Here is a 17,506-nt window from a genome sequence, read left to right as displayed (position 1 = left end):
ATCCATCCATCCTGTATCCATCCATCCATGCCTCCTGTATCCATCCATCCATCCTGCATCCACCCATTCTGTATCCATCCATCCATCTCTCTATCCATCCTGCATCCACCCATCCTGTATCCATCCATCAGTCCACCCATCCATCCATTCAGTCATTCATATCCGACTGATTCATTCATCGGTGTTCCAGACGTCGTCGAGTGCTCCAGCTACTGCACGCCTTTACTTTCTCCGTTCACAGGTTGTGGCATCACACAACGCGACTTGGACGCTGCTGTGACAGAACAGTGACTTTATCTTGTCCACTTGCCTGCACGGATTCTTCAGTCGCTGTGGTATTGATTTCAATTGCAATGGGTGGGCGTTCACTTTTATAGCCCTTGCGTTGGCGTCCGGCCAAGTCTTCTATGGCATAGCAGCATAACGGCCGTGGTTTCTTGCCATTTTTGAGGACAGTGTGCCCAGACGACGTCGGAAAACACACGTCAGCCCCATGAGACGGACAGTTATCATGTCAACCTCTTACAAGCTTGTCCATGAGTCTGTTTTCACGACGCTGAGGCAATCGGATTGAACTCAGGCAAATAGTCTCATCGCACTATCCTCTCCACACCTCTGACTGACTACATAAACAAATTCGCTTCGATGAGATAGCGGAATGGAAGTGGTTTTATAACCGTTTCTGGCAAAGTAGATTCCTTATAATTGAAAACGCGTTGTTTTGTTCGGATCACGTTGGGTCTGGTGCCATGGATTTGTCCCCGATGCCTGGTTGCACTAACACTGGGCCTTAGAAGGACTGGCTAGGCCCGGAACAGTCAAATTGATGCGGCATGTCCTCGGTCACATCATCCAGTTGCTGGTCTTGTCGGCGTTGGAATGCTGCAACAAAAGGACTAAGACGATCGATCCCTCCCCCCCCTTCCAACAGATCTTAACAAAGGAAGTGTTACCAGCCTTAAAGTCAATAAGGTATCTGACTTCTTTCAGCTTCGGGCCAGCCATTGATCGTTGACAATCGCCTCAGGCGAGGTTCCAGTTTGTCGGTCATCTTTAGTAGCTGAACAAATTGGAGAGATGGCGCCCCCACGTCCCCTAATTGTCAGAGCGCACCCAAAAGGCCGCATCCCTCGTCCCGGAAACCCTCACCCGGATACAGGTTACGAGTAATAAGAACCACGGAAGAACGCGAGCATCCAACGGTAGAGCCACTCCTCCACCTAGTTGACGATAATAGGGCCCCAAGGCACCGGTGACACACCACAACACGCCGGACCATCCTGCCCGATATCAGACAATTTCGAGGTTATCCTAACACCGCAGGAGAATCAGCACTCGCCCAACCAACACCTAGGTAGGCTGAAAGAACAGACCACGGACCCGTGACGTTAGAGCGCGGCACCAACAAACCGAGCTAGGCAACCTGATCGAGAACGAGCCCTAACTTCATCCAACACACCAACCCACAAATAGGAAAAAACCAACAGACCAACCCAGAAAAATAGCTGAGAACGTACAGAACAGCGTTTACTAAAATAATAGCAAAAGTTGAGCTTTGGCACCAAAAACGTCCAACTCTTAGACCTAAAAAATAAAGCGAAAAACCCTGTTAGACTGGGTCGTGGGACAAATCAGACATAGGAAACATCAAAGGTCAGAGTCTGCCCTAAGTTCTCATCAAGGCTTACCTTTGATGGCTAATTCCCCAGTGGAGCAGAGGCACGCTGTATACAAAAAAGGGAGTTAGAACAAGTCAGACAAATGCCTCGAGAAATAACATGTCTTACGATTCAAACTCGTCATCTTGTCATCATAAAAAACATAACTCACAGGAAGAACCCGCCGCGTTGCATCCAGGAAGAGTATGTGGAATCACCAGAATTAACGAAGTTACGAAGGTGGGCTAAAACGAAATACATGAACGAAGTCAAGCTTTTTCAGAAACAGGCTTTGAAAAATAGATAAAGAACCAAAATACACAAATGTCTAAATGCACCTCTTAAATGGCAAGCAGTCAGCACGTACGAACCTCGTAACGAGCACCACTGGCCTGAGGAGAAAACGTAATCTGAACCCATTTAACCCTCATCCCCTGTTCTCATTTCTTAATACAAGCCAATAAAAGATAACCTCATGTAAACAATCTGCTCGATCCATCAAATGTTGTAAACTCTACGCAAACTCACCTCCTAGTCACACTTTATAGACCCAAAGGAAATCTGTGGCGATGACATGTTGAACTAAGGGCAGCATGCCTCCAACCTGAACTTTTCAGCAGCCATGGATAAGTTCTGAGGAAGGCACGTAGCGTCCGTAGTGTCCCTTCATGTTGCGAGCAAAACGAAAGGATAAATCTGGCATTTTCAGTCACTTTTCAAAGTCCATGTCGATCTTGAATTGGGGAGGTCCGTCGGCGCTGCCACCAGTAAAACGGGGTCAGTGAGTTTATTTCACACCCCTAAAATGGAAAGGTTGGTTTAAAAAAGTATTCTTTTACCAGATAGGTGTTTCAAAAGAGAACAAGGGATAGCAATCCCAGGACTCCGGAGCCACGCCACGCCGCAGAGGTGCGCCGTGACTAATATGCCACGGGGCACGTGCATACTAACCGCACATTGTCAGCATGGTTAACTCAAACAAGTGTGAAATAAAGAAATAGGCCATTAAAATTTTCCTTAAAAATTTTAACTTATCTTATTTATGATTATAAGAATATTAACTAAGAATCTCACCTAGCATTCAATGGAAATAATCAAATCGAAAAGAGTTGTCAAAACCTCGAAAAGGTACTACCGCTATACCTAAGGCTTTTTCTAGCCCTTAAAAACTGAAATTTTAAAAGAATCCACCTGATGAATTCAATAATTTCGTTAAACCAAACTCACCGGTCTCCACATCCCTGTTCCTAGCGTTCTTAGAAGAGCCCGACTAATTCAATTTGGATACATTTATTAAAGAGGAAAGAATCGAGAGGGAAATTACAGCGTTTAAGAAGGGAAAGAACCGCACTCACTAAGCAAGGGAGAGGACGATCCTGTCACCATATTCGTATTTCCTGGTTGCCTTCTCCCTGTAAGGTATATTAAAACAACATGAATATTACGCCACATTGGCTTTTTAGTTCACAATTATTTTCAATGCAATTGCCTGATCCCTGAAAAGTGTTCGATCTTCTTCAATAACTGTTAGAGAGGTTAAAGCGGAACAGCCTTGTTCTACCTAGCAGCCCGAAGTAATAAGTATGTGTTTATGCAGCATCCCGATACTTCCCCGAAGACGAAAGAAGACAAATTACTCGAACCAAATATGTATATTTTTGGCACAGAGGAGGTATTTGTTCTATAGGCATGGTCCAAAGGCCAGCCTGCCCAGCGTGGAACAAAGCCCAATTCAAAAGTCACTCCTCATCAAAACCGAGGAAATAACAACCTACTGAGGAGTGGACAATATCTCTTATTTACTCTAAGCAATGAACGTGTCGAAATCCAATCAGCCGCAGTGTTCTGATTATAAAGGCCATGAAGTGGGAGACATACTAGCCCCATAGTACATATGCCTACGGCCACTAGGAAGACATTGTAAGGAAGACCGTGATGGATTTAGTGGAATTCATGGCCTTAAGGCCAAATGTTGAAAGTAAATCGATTGTGCTAAATTTGCCTTTTTAAATCTGTGCCTTAATACAAACTCTGAAAACAGGCGGTGCTGCCACCTCTGTGAATTGTTTTCATCTTGTCTCTTTCTCCTTGGCTTTTATCCTTTTAAAAAAGGCTGACGATGTACATATAGAATATACTCCTCACTCTTATGCAGATAGTGACTGCTACGTAATGCGATTCAATTTTTCTAAACGCTTTACTTTTTATTGTTCGATTTACAAACCTTTGTGATCCTGTAGGGCATCGCCCAAAAATCACTTTTTCTCTGATCCTGATATTCCTAGTGTGATTCGATGGTTATTTATCCCTTGTTATTGGCGAGGAGTCACTTTTGAATTAACCTTTGTATGGCTTTTGGGCCATACCAATAGTCCAAGTACCTTCTCTGCGTTGAATATATATGTTCAGCCTGAGTATCGTGTCTTCTTTCGTTTTTAGGGAAGGCTCTGGACGCTATACTTATAACACCCATGCTTATTCGGCTTCGTTATGTTTATTAGGATAAGTAAATAGGGAAAGCAAAAACAAGTTTAAGTAGATGTGGACATGGCATCACAGAATTCTGGCTATTGTAAATGCGGATTAGAATCTTTGGTCGACATGCTGCGTTCGTCAATGAAATTTACATCAAAGCGCAATTGGAGTGACATTTTTCACCTAAGAACAGTTTATTTCAGTGGGTTTAATGGGAATTATTTGAATTACTTAGGGATTTTATGAATTTGTACGCATTTTTTTCGCTCTGAATCTTCAAAATTCTTCTATATCCTGCGTGACGCAATTAGCGAATATCTCTAAGGCTTCGTAAATGTAGTTACCATAGCACATCTTGAATAATATGAGATAATCCCTCTAAAAGTCAGTTTCGGTAGTTCATGTTAAAACCAAAATTTTTAACCGCTAAGATGCACAGCAAGCTTTTAAGAGCAACTTTAGTGGGTGTTTACTACAAAAAATTTGCAAAAACTTTGGCTGAAACATTGGAATATTAACTGTAGCAACGAGAAGTTTTCCAAAATATAACCTTGAGGTTCTTGCACGTAAATGGTTAATTGATAGCGCTTTATTTGAGTTTGCTGTCTTATAGCTATTTTACCCTTGACCGCTAACCGTTGTAAACTGATGGTTCGCGTAGTCGTTAAGAAGGGCGATCAGGCACAATTCCTCATAGAGGTCCCTGCATCCACAGATGTCAAGGCACTTATCGAAAATGTCTGTGAAATATATAATTACCGATTAAAAGTATTTCGCATAGCAGATCAACTTTCAGAGTTAGCTGAGCATGGGGTATCGCTTCCTCCAAATATGCAAGTAAGTGAATTGACTTCCTTGGACTCATTTTAAGGGGCTGACTGATGATCAAGTAGAAGAACTGAGATTAGTTGATGAATGGGGTCAGAAATGCATTCCGAGCGGTGGGTTTGTGGAAAATAAGGATACACTTGGTCGAAGAAACGGAAAAGGTATTTGTCAGATTGGCAGATGCATTTTTTAGCCCCTACGGAGAAAATGGCAGACATTCTCACTAAAACCATTGCTTCAGCAAAGTCCCTTATATCAAAGGAATTCGTTGAACAAGGTAAAGCACTCACAAGAGAACTTGTCAATGAGGCATTTATGATGCTCAGTGGTGCTGTAACCATAGTTTACCCCATGGGTCTTCCACCCTACGATCCGATTCAAATGGAACTGAAAAATGAGGAAGACTTGTCTGGTACCCACGTAAGCTGATTATGCGGTGAGCGCACTTTGCCTTCTAGGCTGGAACCGAGGTGATTCCAGTCGAGGATGCAGCACTCTGGTTTTCCGGAAAGGAGATGTTACCGGGAAAATTGCTCTCTGACTATATTGGGAAAAATGAGAAGACGAAGATCATTGTAAAGATTCAAAAACGCGGCGCTGGTGCACCCGCACGTGAAGCGGTGATTAGTGAAGCCGACCAGCGAGCACTGATGGCATTTTATTATCGGAGGCAGGAGGAGCTGAAGAAATTGGAGGAGAACGATGACGATTCTTACCTCAATTCCGCATGGTCGGAGCCTGGGCAGTTGAAACGGCAGTTCCATGGTCTGGGTGATATTAAGTGGGGGCCAAGATAATAACGCTTTATGTATGACTTGTTCATTGTTTTTTTTTCTCATTTTTACCTGTGAAAATAAACTATTATTACTGCGTGAAAAGTCCCTTGATATTTGGAGTCGCACATCATTTTAAAAAAAATTTCGGAAGTATCATCGCCGGCGAATCTTCTACCTCTACCAGAATGTTCTTCGTCCTGGTTTAACTGGGTTTCCTAGAATTAAACTGAAGTATCAATAATGCAACCTGTAGTCTTACCACTCACAGTAGAGGATGTTGTATTTCGCTGACCTCACGTCGGGGCTCATCAATGCCGCTACGTCCCTTAGATGGAAGTCGCTTGATCTTGCTTTTTGGGCGTATGAATTAAATATTTTGCTTTGTTGTGTTTGTCAGGGCAGGGTACTTCAATCTCTGCATAGCCCCTCTATAAGTCAGCGGTAAGTCTCCTGTTATAGTGATGTAGCTTATTACGACTGTGGGATGGGCATTGGTAGCGGTGGCAATCAAGCTCAATAATAAACCTTACTGCCGTTAAAGAAGGCTATCTGCTGAGGCTGGAAGAATATGGGAAGACTCCTGGCAGGGGGGTTAAACGGGACGTCTACCATTGATAATTCCTCTGATTCCGTGTTTTGCAAAAGGATTTTTTAGTGCCGGAAACGACAACCAGCTTGACCTTTAAGGAAAACACCATCTACGGAGCTGTCGTCCGGACCTATGTAAAGATGTTTGTTACGTGAACAATCGATGGCAGCCCCACATCTCTACCATTTCAATGAAACCCAGGTAAATGGCTTGACAAAACTAAAAGCAAAAATGGTGACAAAGAGAAGATTTTGGTCTGTGAAATTACTTTTGGCAGGCCAGGTTTATTATGACCAGCAATCGGCGTACAGGAGGCTCTCGCTGTGGAGTATCGTCCAGTCTTGAGCACTGGATACGAATGCACATATTTTACTAATACGTCTTCTAAATAGATCATAGACTCCGGATATAGGGAACTTGCTACGATGCATAGCTGACGGTGGGGATAAATGCCTATCGCGTCCAGGAACCTGTCATGACTGGCTTTGCCGTGTTGTAAGTAGCTTTTAAAATGCAGACTGCGTCTTGATAGCCCCCGCAGGATGTTGGGAAGGAGAAGCGCAGAGGAAGGCATTGCAAAAAAGAGATTTCATATTTGGTTGAATGTGTGTACTTAACCACGAAGGCTGTTAAGTCTCCGAGGTCTGCAATTCTGCTCGATGTCAGGTGTCCGAGCCATGCCAGTAGCCTCAGCTCCCATGCATGTCAGCAATGCCTTCAGCTATACTCCTGTAATACGACAGTGGTTTATCCCTCGGCATTGGTGAAGCGCCACTTTTGTACATTGAATTAGCCTCCTTGTACCTCGCTGGGCGGGCTGGCCTTTTGGGCCATGCCAATAGCCCAGACACCTTCTCTGCGCCGATTATATATTCTGCCCGGGTATTTTGTCTTCTTTCATCCTCAGGGAGTCCCGGGACGCTACACTTCTATGGATTCTTACGAACTCAAGGAAGACTCAAGTCTGAACACTAACATGATAAATTATTTCGACGTTAAGGAAATCGCAGGGTGTTACAGCATTCAATCAGCAGTATAGAATACAAACTCAAAATGTACAAAATTTACGGTGTGTAGCTATAGATAAAAAATCCGCTTGTAGCTGCGGCTTAGATTGGTTTTACAAGCATTTTGCTAAAACTTAAATAAAATCACTACTTTAACAAAGAATTATTTTGCTTTTCCATCAGATTTTAACAAAATTGTTACATTTTTTACCAAATGAGTTTAAAATAGGATCTTTAGTTAAGTGTCCTAACTGCCCACAGGTGACCTTCACGGAACCTCTTCATTTTAGTAGCCTACATCAGCTGGAGGCCTATACAATCCCAACCGTTGGCCAATGATCGCCGAACACTTTGGTGTCTTTGATTTAATTACGCGGTGCTCATATACGAAATGACAAGTTGTTCTGTATCCGGCGAATCTTTTGTAAATTTTGTTTTTACTCCAACTATTGGTGTTCTTACTACCGAAGATGTGGAGGGTTTCCTATCACCTAACAACCTTACATTCAGCGAGCTGTTATTACCGTTTTCTGGACAATTAAGAGATAGTTGGTTAACTGCAGTCAGTAACCTTTCGCCATTTAGTTTTTATGAAAGATGGAAACAACATCACGCACATGGTCAAAAAGCTCTGTGTCCGCTTTGATAACGCCACCGCGCCGTTTAACCCTGTGACTGATCGAGAGTTTATTATTCAGCCTTCTCTCTTTCCTACAATGAACTCTTCCAAATTTTATCTCAATGGGAAGGCTTACAATATCCCAGGCATGCATATATTACTTACTGCACATTTTCTAGTTTCAACCCCTTGGTTTGAGTGCTGGCGTCATTTATTCATATCTCATTTGGGTTGCTATGAACATGAGTTTCTGACGCGTTATCTCGGTTGCTTGTTCGTTGTCACCACCCGTAATCCAGATACCCTCGGTGCTTTTTCAAGTCTTGTTCAACAACAAGCCCAGCTGTTAAAATCTCAACCCTTCCGATGGTTTAGTCCAACTAACATAGTCAAGTTTTACGTTCTTATCAACGACCCGGATATGATGCCAGTTACTGAGTAAGTTGTTCAACTATTTGCTGTTGATGCGGTTTCTTAGTGGTGCTAAATTATTCCAATCGGTTGCTGCAACCTACGGTAACGCAAATTGCTACTTCCTGGATCTCTGTTCGTCTCAATATTGTTCTGACAGTACCATTGGAGATATATGGGTTCGATATCTTCTTCCTCAAGGCTGGAAACCGAATGAAATTGAGACAGCTAAATCCGTTTTAAATCCCCAGTTAACCTGTCCCCATGGTGAACACTTAGGCAAACAAGATCATGAAAAACTTCAGGCTTTTGTGTATGATTTTGTAACTCGGATTCTTGTCCCGTGGACGGAGTCAACCATCAAGTCTTTGAATGACCAGGCTGCGCATCGCTTGCGCAAGTCTCGAGGATTATTCTCGGTCACTCGAAAGCTCTTTTCTCAATCCTATGTAAATGAGTCCGTTTCCCTTTCTTTAAGCCAATCGGATCTGCATGTCAGTCTGCTGGACGGTACTAACTCTGCCGCTGGTTCGGCTTCCGTCTATCCTGATGATGCACCAGAACTTCAGATGAGGAAGCTGGCAGACCTTTTATTTCTATTTCAACAATACGAATCAGCGCATCAGATTTATGACCTGGTAAAACGAGATTTCAAGCAGAAGTCGGCTTGGCTTTACTATGCTGGGACGCAAGTAGGTTTGAGAGGCAAAGAAATCAGTTTTAAACGGCCATTTTCTCCCATGGATTAAACAATTTATTCGGATTCTACAGGAGATGTCTGCATTGTCGACGTACCTGCAGGGAGCGGTTAGCCAACGTCAGTACCCACAACATCAAATGGATGATGCGATTCTTACCTATGTAACTAAATGCAAGTATGTGTGCATATATTCTATCGTGGGAAAAAGAAATTTGTCACATAAAGCTCTATGAGAAGGTACTCTCCTCTCGGTTAGAATTTTCCCCATTAAATGGAGTTTGTTTGTTTTTTCCTCCATGCTAGAAACTCTGATCTTGCATTGCGGGCTGTTCTTCTGCATACGGAAGCACTGAAATCTCGGGAACTCTTTGCCGAAACGGCAGTGTGTTTCATTCGATTGGCTGATGTAGTAAGTTAATGGCACCTATGTCCATCTGTGTAATCACCTCGGATGCGCCAACTCATTTCGGATCAATCCCTAGCACTAGGGGTTGGTCGCTTCCTGATTTACTCACCGCACTTGTTAGCCCCTTCATTTACTTCTTTTTGCTTAGGGTGGATTTATGGCTGGAGGTATGCTGTTAGAGCAGGCAGCACATTGTAATTTACGGGGGAAACGGCCGCTTCTTCGTCACTTCGCAATGCGAATGGCTCTGGCTGGAGTACGTTTTGCTCGGGCCAAACAGGTAAAATTGTTGTTTCCTATACTTTTAAGGTGGGAAGCCATTGTCTTCTTTACACCTTTGTGATTAGCAACTTTGTTTGATGTAGAATCAAACAGGTCTTTATTCAGCCGCCGCGCGTTTGATCTTTTGCCTTATCGGAACTGGTACTAATAGGCGATTTTCACATAAAACGGGAAACTGAAGTCCCTATTTAGCTTCTCCACCCTAGTGCTACCTCATAAACTCACGATTCGATCATTAAAAATATAACATTATTATTTGTCGAATCGTGGGACGCATTGCCACTGAAGATGTGAAAGGTGCAAAGTAGAGAACTTTCACCCGTTTGATTTAAAGCTTCTACTTTGCAGCTGGAAAGGAAGCAGCGTTAGTTTGACCAGCTCACTAGTTCTACTTATAAATTGTCAGTAGTATATCTTTTTCCTGTCTTTAGCCACTACTCAGCGCTCGTTCCTTCTCCCTGACCCTTGAAATTCTCTCACCTATCAAAAGCGTTGACTCCGGCTGGACTCTAGTCCTCGACCATGTGAATGAAAATCTTGCACGTCAACAGATTCTGTTAAATCAACCCAGGGAGGCGCTTCAATCATTGTGGCATCTCCTTTCACCGCATAGCTGTCAATTGGAAGCTGCACAGAGTCGATTTTTGCGAGAATTCCTCAACATCCTCAATAAGGTTTGTTGCATCTCTGAAAACTTAAAGCTCAGGAATTGTCACAATAATGACTACCTCTTTGACACCTTCGTAGGTGAACTCATCCGGAGAGGGGAGAAAGGAGTGGCTGGAGTTGGGTCTTCCAATTTTTGAAAAAAATCATGCCAAAGTGATGTTGGGAACACCTACCCGCAAAACGGATGGTGAGTGTTCACTGTTAAAAGCAGTTTGCTGAAGTAGTTATGAGTGGGAATTTGGATTCCACCTTCTTGTCTAAATATTGAGGGATTGAATGGATGGCAACGACAACCCACGAATGTCAAGAGGAGTGGTAGAATGTGGTCACAGTGTATAAATCATGGATTATTTTCTTGTTTTGTCTCTGTTGACACGGGCGAACAATGCGTCGCAACTACTCTATGGCAATGGATCCTTTCAGGCCAATCAAATCTGATTTCTCAAATGTTGCGGTTTTAGGACAATTGTCAAGCCATGACAAAGTATCAGAGCGACAAAAGACCAACCAATTAAAGCGGTTTTATGTGAGTTTGATATAGGACGAAATTTGTTTTCTTCACGTAGATGATTGCTCGGTGGAAGCTCGTGGAACCGCTTTTTCGGACAATGAACACGAAGACGCTGAAGATGCGCGTACCTTCACAGCTCAGCGCTCCTCTCTTCCTCACAACTTTGCAACTCTAATCTTTCCCTCCTTTGTTCCGACAACTGACATTCCTGTTTGGATGGTTTCTACGGACGTGCCATCTGTGGAAGGTGGGTCTATTTGCTTCCTCTAAGGTTCACTCTTTACTGTCCTGTTACACTCGAGGGCGAGTCCCGATTGATAAATGCACTGAACGATTGATACAGAAATGACACGAAAGAAACGTCACGCCATCGAAGTGTGGCAGCCCGGACTCTCGGCGACTGAAGAGCTCGCGTTGTCAATTTTGATACTTTGAGTAGTGCACCTCAAATGGATATTTTTAATGCTACGTTTTGGTCTTTTTTAGAAAGGGGAGATGGTGGTTTTAATCACATGAAATGGCCCGGTGAAGAATTCATTCGTTTCCTCTACTCTCGTCCCTCATATTCACTACCACGACAGGCAGTTTTCCGTCGATTGAAAGCGCTGTTATGTCTACAGGCCGGCCAGGAATTGTCTCGCGATGCAGATGACAGCGACCTTGTGGTGGCGACAGCTCCGTCCGTATACGAGGAGAAGACAAAGAAAAAAATGCGGTGGCATGACATTCCTGTTGGCGGTAAGTCTAAAAATCGCACCCACTACTTATTAATTACAAGTAGCACAGCCTTCCTATTCCCAAATGCTACCAGCTATTCAGGTAGCGATTTAACTCCTTAAGGCAGAATATCCCTCGAATTACTTTTCAGAGAGCTTTAAAACATTAAAGGACTGTGGACGTATGAGTAATTATGACAGTTGCCATTGTTTTGAATCCCCTTTGTTGGCTGCTCAACTTGCCAAACGTCATTAGTTTTTACTTTTTCACCTTTTCAGAACAGCTGACAGTTCAGATCCCACTGTACAACTCCTGGAAAGTGCCGCTTGTTCTGACTGATGTCCACCTTCTCTGGCAGGCGTCGTTCACTTCCAACCCCTTCTCTGAATCTGGGGTTATTCTTTCCAACGAAGAGGTCAATTTGGAGCGACTTCGTGAGGCGCGGAATTACGTCCACACTTCAGTTCTCAACGAGTTTTACATGTTGCCTGGAGACAGGAAATTGGTCAGTTGAGGAATGGTTAAATCTTCTTTGGTCGGTTTTTTTCTCTACCTTTGAAATAGTCATCGAGGTTTGTTTTCCATGCCACCGATATGAAGACCACCACGGCAGTATTCGAGGGGGTTTTGTATCGACCATGGGACAAATGAACCGCGAAACCAAATAAAGAATTGGTTACAGATAATTTAAACTACTACTAATGTGAATCAACCCCCGATATATTTCTTCCACCTCTCCTAGGTTGAGTTGGGACTGCAACCTAGACGATCCATGATTGATCTCCAAATTACCGGTGTTGCTTTTAAACTTGATATCTCGTCGTCACGTCAATTATCCCTGGCAGACCTTCCTTCACCTGCCGCGCCGCCTCCTCTCTCATCATCACTGGAGCTACTTACCACCACTCCACAATTGGATGTTTCCATGAGAGCCACTGAATTCCTCCGCGATCCATTGGATTCCACTAATTTGTCAACGAATTCCTTAACGTCCGGCGGCCTGACTTCTTCCATTGTTCAGGGGAAGGTCCGCTTCTCCTCAGCTCCGACAGATCCACGCTTTCATTGGAATGTCGTTTCACCGCAGGCGCTTCTGAAGGTACTTGAATTTTTTTAGATTCTAGGGACCAACCTTCTTATCTTGCTTTAGGTAGCATTTGGTGGACTTCCCCAATCCCTATTCGAGGGTGAAATCTACGGACACAGCCTCACTTTCACGAATATTGGAAGTCGTGCGCTGAAGAATCTCTACGTCACAACCTCTTGGCCAAGTTTTTTCCTCCTTTCTAATGCGTCTCCATCCCTCGTTATGCCATTGTCGAGGGTAGTCCCATTGGAGGCCTCGCAGTCGAAAAACGAGCAGTTTTGGATTCGAGCACCACCAGCCCAAATGCGTCGATTAGACCGTTCCCAACGACGAGAGAATTCTTTGGTGTTTTCACAGCCTCCAGTTCCACCTTTTTGTCGATTTCATGTGGTTTTCGGCTACACCACGAAGGACGAACCATCTGAGTAGGTTGCGGGGATCAAATTCTACTGATTGCTTATAAGTAGGTTGAGGTACCTTCAGCACGAGGCGAGTTTACAATTACTACCGTCGCTTCACTTTTCTGCGACTTGTGCGAGAACCCAGGGCTCCGAGGTGGACTCGTTGGTGATCACTTTGAGGTGCAAGAACGTCTCCCTACAGGTTACTTTGCTCCTTATTTGATTTGCGGCTTTTTTTCTAGCATTCATTCAATGTGATTCAATTGGCTTGCCTGGATGTGAATTGGAATATCCATCTCGTGGCTCCCAGAGAGGCAGCAGCTTCTAAGAGTGAGTTTTTGGACGTTTTATAATTGTTTTTAAAGGACGTTTTTGAATGGTTTCGATTGTGTGCTGTGACCTGATTGGTTGTCATCATCTATCATTTTAATTGCCTTTCTCCTTACCAAGACGGTGTTCTCATGCTTCCGACCCGGGAGATGACCTTTTGCGTTCGCGCAACACGACGGAAGCCCGCGACAACGGAGGCTGCTGGTGTTGGCAGCGCATCCAGCATCGCTTTACACCCTGTCTCGGATGGAATCGACGCACTGGCCACCCCCTATGCACAATTTTTCCTGCTCTCTACACAGGCCGCTCAAATGGCTGCATCCAGGGTAAGTTATTCTGATTGAAAAGTGTTGTAAATGCTGGTTCTGCTGTTGATCTGTCGTCCCCATTAATCCCTTTGTCGACATCGCAAGCACAGTAGCCTCGGAGAATCTAATCAAGAGGGATCTAGATGGTTACTGTGTTTGTGGGAGTTTTTAAACCTTTAACCTCGGGTCGTGTGGGGGGCATGGGATGGCGCCAGGTCTTGTTGAAACTCAGCTCAACCTTCTTGATCCGGGATTTGGGGCCGTAATCAGCGTCTGGATACAGATTGCTGCATTTCTTTTGGGTTAGATGGTACCATTTCGATCAAACTTTCTCCATGTTTTAGTGTCAGACTGGAAATTCAGCCAACGGGGACGCACCAACAGAAGTAGCAGCTCCAGAAACTGACTTGCAACCGAAGAACTTCTTCTTACTGGCTTTTTGGCAAGTGGTTGATCAAAGTGACTCCCTGGTTAAAAGCCAACGCTTCGGTCAGAGTCACATTCGTGTTGTCTACGCGCATATGCCGAAAGCTCTACAATCTGTAAGTTCATATTTGGCCGTCTTTTTGTATGGGAAGGCAATTACTTACCCTTAATTTCCTCACCAGCCCTCGGGAAACAACTTGGCGCAAATGCTGGCCTCGATTCCCTCACTGCTACCGCTTTCTTCACTGCTTCGTCTACGTCTGTATCATCCATTCCGAGTCGTGCATAATTTTACCAGAAGGAGTGAGGAATGTACACCTGGTTTAAGTTCGACTGTTGAAAGGTACTGTCTGCTTAACTTTTCAAGGGGGGTTTATATCTACTTCAAATGGTGTAAGTAGTGCGTCATTTTAATATCTTATTTGAACGTTTTTATGGGGGGGGGGGGGAGTTCAAGTAACAAAAATTTTGCCTGCTTAATCAACCGTTGGTGGGACAATTTTCAGAGCCCAGAAACTAAAGGCAACTGTAAGCGACTGAGTTACTGGTACTACTGCGCTAGTATCAGTAGTACCCTTGATCGGAAGCTTACCCATTTCCTCTGTATGCTGCTTTTATAGCTTCAAGAATTCTGAACGTCTAGAACGATAAGAGCAGAACTTGTATCATGTTAAAATCAGATTGTCTCAAAATTATTCTTTTAAACTCCGCTTTCAGTTCTGCAATGGCCGCCATTCCAGTCACCGTGGAAATTTATAATGCCAGCTCCTGTCCCGTTACCGCTCGTATATCGACTAATGAAGACAGCACAAGGTGGGTTTTCGACTTAATTTCGGCCTTTTAAGTTTAGATTTAAACTTGTGTTTAAGTCTTGGTGCTTGCTACTTAAAAAGTGTTAGTAGCATTTCATAACATTGCATCATATACGATTTTTCCTTTGAAGAGATCTATTTTTCTTTTTAATAGTAGTTTATGAGTGATGAAAAGCCGAATCGCTAGATGTACTATCCTGGTGTTTCATTCTACCCATATTCAATTTAGTAGTTGGTCGTCTATCTGGTCAAAATGAACTACTTATAGTCATTTCAGTAGTATAATCAGAACACCGCAAGGGAAGTGGTTAATCAGATTTTCCCGTTCTTCGGTGATACTTGTTTGTGTTACAGTAGGAGTCCCACAATCCCACAGCAACCGTCACCGCCACGCGTACTGTGGACAGGTGCGTGCGTGCAGCAGGTAGCCTTGGCTGCGGGTCAGATACACCGCCTGGCCCTCATCGCACGTGTTGCCTGCCCCGGCGTCTACGAGGTCAACTCCCTTTGTCTTAAAGCCTCCGTTTCTCCCTCCTCTACCTCTCCGCTACCGCCACCATCTCGTCCCCATAGCAATAATATTAGCTATGAGAGAAGTGTCGTTCTCCCCACCGGTTCCATTGTCGCTGTCAGTAACCCGCCTGCGCCGTTTGTTCGCCAATTGTGTGACTTTTCGTCCTTAGTTGTCGTGGTAGCAGCGGAGGCGTCCTAAAGTACCCACAACACTACAGTCAGCTCTCTCCTTTTTGTCCCCTTTCCCTCCCCTCCTATTTCCTTTCCTTACTTACTTCCCCTACTGGTTTTTTTTGGGCAAATACATATTTCTCTCCCACTGAAATGGGGAAACTGCTTTTTACGTGAAATCACTTTTTTATTACGAAATGTCCGCTTGTTGGTAACTATGCGCAACCAAGGGACAAGTATTTAATGTGAGGCCTAGTAGATAGAATGGATGAATCGATGTGTCCACGGGCAGAGTTAGTTGGCTATCCGTCTCCTGTGCTACAAATTCAAGTCTCCCAGCCCTTGTGTAAACGACCAATGCAACCAACTTCCAGGCGAACTTTGACCCCAAAAATCAATAGGCGCCGCGGCGTGAGTTTCAAAGCACCAACACGTGTGTGAAGTGATCTCTTAGGGGAGGCTAAATAATGGGTTGCAACGCGAGTAGCCTCGAATCCACCAAAACCCATACTCTCAATGGTGAGTTAGATTGTAACTTATTAATGAGGTCGACCTCGAACCCCTCCTTATATTGGTTCGTCCACGCCACTCGATCTAACCCTTTTTTCCTGTCTTTTGGTGCTTCTAAAGCCCGTGTACTCGGTATTTGGTCACAATTTCGTATATTTTGGGGATTCCGATTGCATGTATTCAAAGGGAGCTTCAAAAGTGATACACTCGAAATATTCTAGAAAGTATCACAGCAAAAACCTATTTCCAGGCGACACCTTCAATACACAGAAGGGCTGAAGTACGAGAAGCATAGGTGACATATTTGGAGGACTGTGATACTAAGGGAGAAAATAAAGTCAAAAGAGAGTCAAAGACTCCTCTTCACAGTCATCGATTTCATCCTAGATGCTCTTAATTTTTCTAAAAAAGTACTAAAACAAACCAGGCACGTCCGCAAGTAGATTGAATTCGTATAGGATGGGGGATGAATTGTGAAGGGACGAAAATGTTTGCGTAATCTTATAAATACTTCAAATGAATGGTCTTTCTCTTTCGGCAACTTCAGACACTGGCAATGGCGTTCCAGAGAGAAGCGGTGACCTAAACAGAATCACCAACAATGGATTTGGGATCACTGAAACGAAGTTATTTCCACGGCTATCGGAAATGCCTATGATTGTTGAAGAAAACGAAGAGTTGCAAAATGACAGCATGAAGAGGATAAAGGAACGCATGGATGACACTCCTGATGATGGTCTTGGTGCTTCTACCTCTACTGCCGCTGTCGATGATGCTTTTGCCATGATTGTCTACAATCAAGGCACATCTAACGTTGCCATGGTTTCAGAACACATTTCGTCTTATGAAGGAACGGAAATTCGTGTTCAGCCAGTAAAGGTGGAGTCAGTGAGTGATTTTTGTTCTTTTTCGAATGCCTCTTTTGTTTAAGACGGCAGTCTGCACGGCACGCGTAGTGCTACGGCCAGCCCCCACCATACCCCAAGCTCAGTAGTGGCTTTGCAGTTGATTTGACTGGACTCCTAGTTATTTAAGTGGTAGTCAAAGCTTAAAATCGGTAAATCGGGACCGCAAAATCCTGGATTTTTCCTCTTACTTTCCCCAGGGTTTATGTGCCTTAATCCGCATGATTGTTGTCCCCCTATCTGCTAGTTCAAATTTTGGCAAGAATGTGAAGACATACAAGGTCGTCGGCCAAAAATGCAGTCCGTCCCCTGACTTTCTCTGCCTAGGTAAACAACTTTATGGTGATCTAGGCTGGTTGCTGGTTTTGATTATAAAACGGTGGAAAGACGACTGC

General features: G+C 44.0%; 4 protein-coding genes across 4 annotated transcripts in view; all 4 read left to right on the top strand. All coding sequences in view use genetic code 11, as the record gives it.

Moving 5' to 3' along the window:
• Positions 1–291, top strand: part of EGR_09648 (Ankyrin-3) — a gene marked incomplete at both ends in the record, with an annotated part of 58,662 nt that extends 58,371 nt beyond the window's left edge. Inside the window, one exon of the mRNA XM_024498897.1 lies at positions 191–291. Within this exon, the coding sequence (XP_024346703.1) occupies positions 191–291 (101 nt within the window). The remainder of the gene's footprint in view (positions 1–190) is intronic.
• Positions 292–4,781: 4,490 nt separating this feature from the next.
• Positions 4,782–5,758, top strand: EGR_09647 (hypothetical protein; the record flags this gene model as incomplete). Its single annotated transcript, XM_024498896.1, has 4 exons — positions 4,782–4,970; positions 5,005–5,122; positions 5,155–5,381; positions 5,420–5,758. 4 exons carry the CDS (start codon positions 4,782–4,784, stop codon positions 5,756–5,758), a joined length of 873 nt encoding a protein of 290 aa, XP_024346702.1.
• Positions 5,759–7,724: 1,966 nt separating this feature from the next.
• On the top strand, positions 7,725–15,724 carry EGR_09646 (Protein TRS85; the record flags this gene model as incomplete). Its single annotated transcript, XM_024498895.1, has 20 exons — positions 7,725–7,881; positions 7,919–8,390; positions 8,431–9,055; positions 9,135–9,238; positions 9,367–9,472; positions 9,618–9,749; positions 10,183–10,425; positions 10,499–10,607; positions 10,987–11,178; positions 11,418–11,669; positions 11,927–12,153; positions 12,391–12,747; positions 12,799–13,160; positions 13,275–13,338; positions 13,379–13,466; positions 13,587–13,792; positions 14,119–14,316; positions 14,383–14,543; positions 14,918–15,013; positions 15,370–15,724. 20 exons carry the CDS (start codon positions 7,725–7,727, stop codon positions 15,722–15,724), a joined length of 4,506 nt encoding a protein of 1,501 aa, XP_024346701.1.
• A 998-nt stretch (positions 15,725–16,722) lies between these two features.
• On the top strand, positions 16,723–17,220 carry EGR_09645 (hypothetical protein; the record flags this gene model as incomplete). Its single annotated transcript, XM_024498894.1, has 2 exons — positions 16,723–17,098; positions 17,138–17,220. 2 exons carry the CDS (start codon positions 16,723–16,725, stop codon positions 17,218–17,220), a joined length of 459 nt encoding a protein of 152 aa, XP_024346700.1.
• Between the last annotated feature and the right edge of the window lie 286 nt (positions 17,221–17,506).

This window comes from Echinococcus granulosus (genome assembly GCF_000524195.1).
Source record: "Echinococcus granulosus chromosome Unknown EG_S00158, whole genome shotgun sequence".
NCBI lineage: Eukaryota > Metazoa > Platyhelminthes > Cestoda > Cyclophyllidea > Taeniidae > Echinococcus > Echinococcus granulosus.
This window is presented reverse-complemented; position numbering and strand designations above follow the sequence as displayed.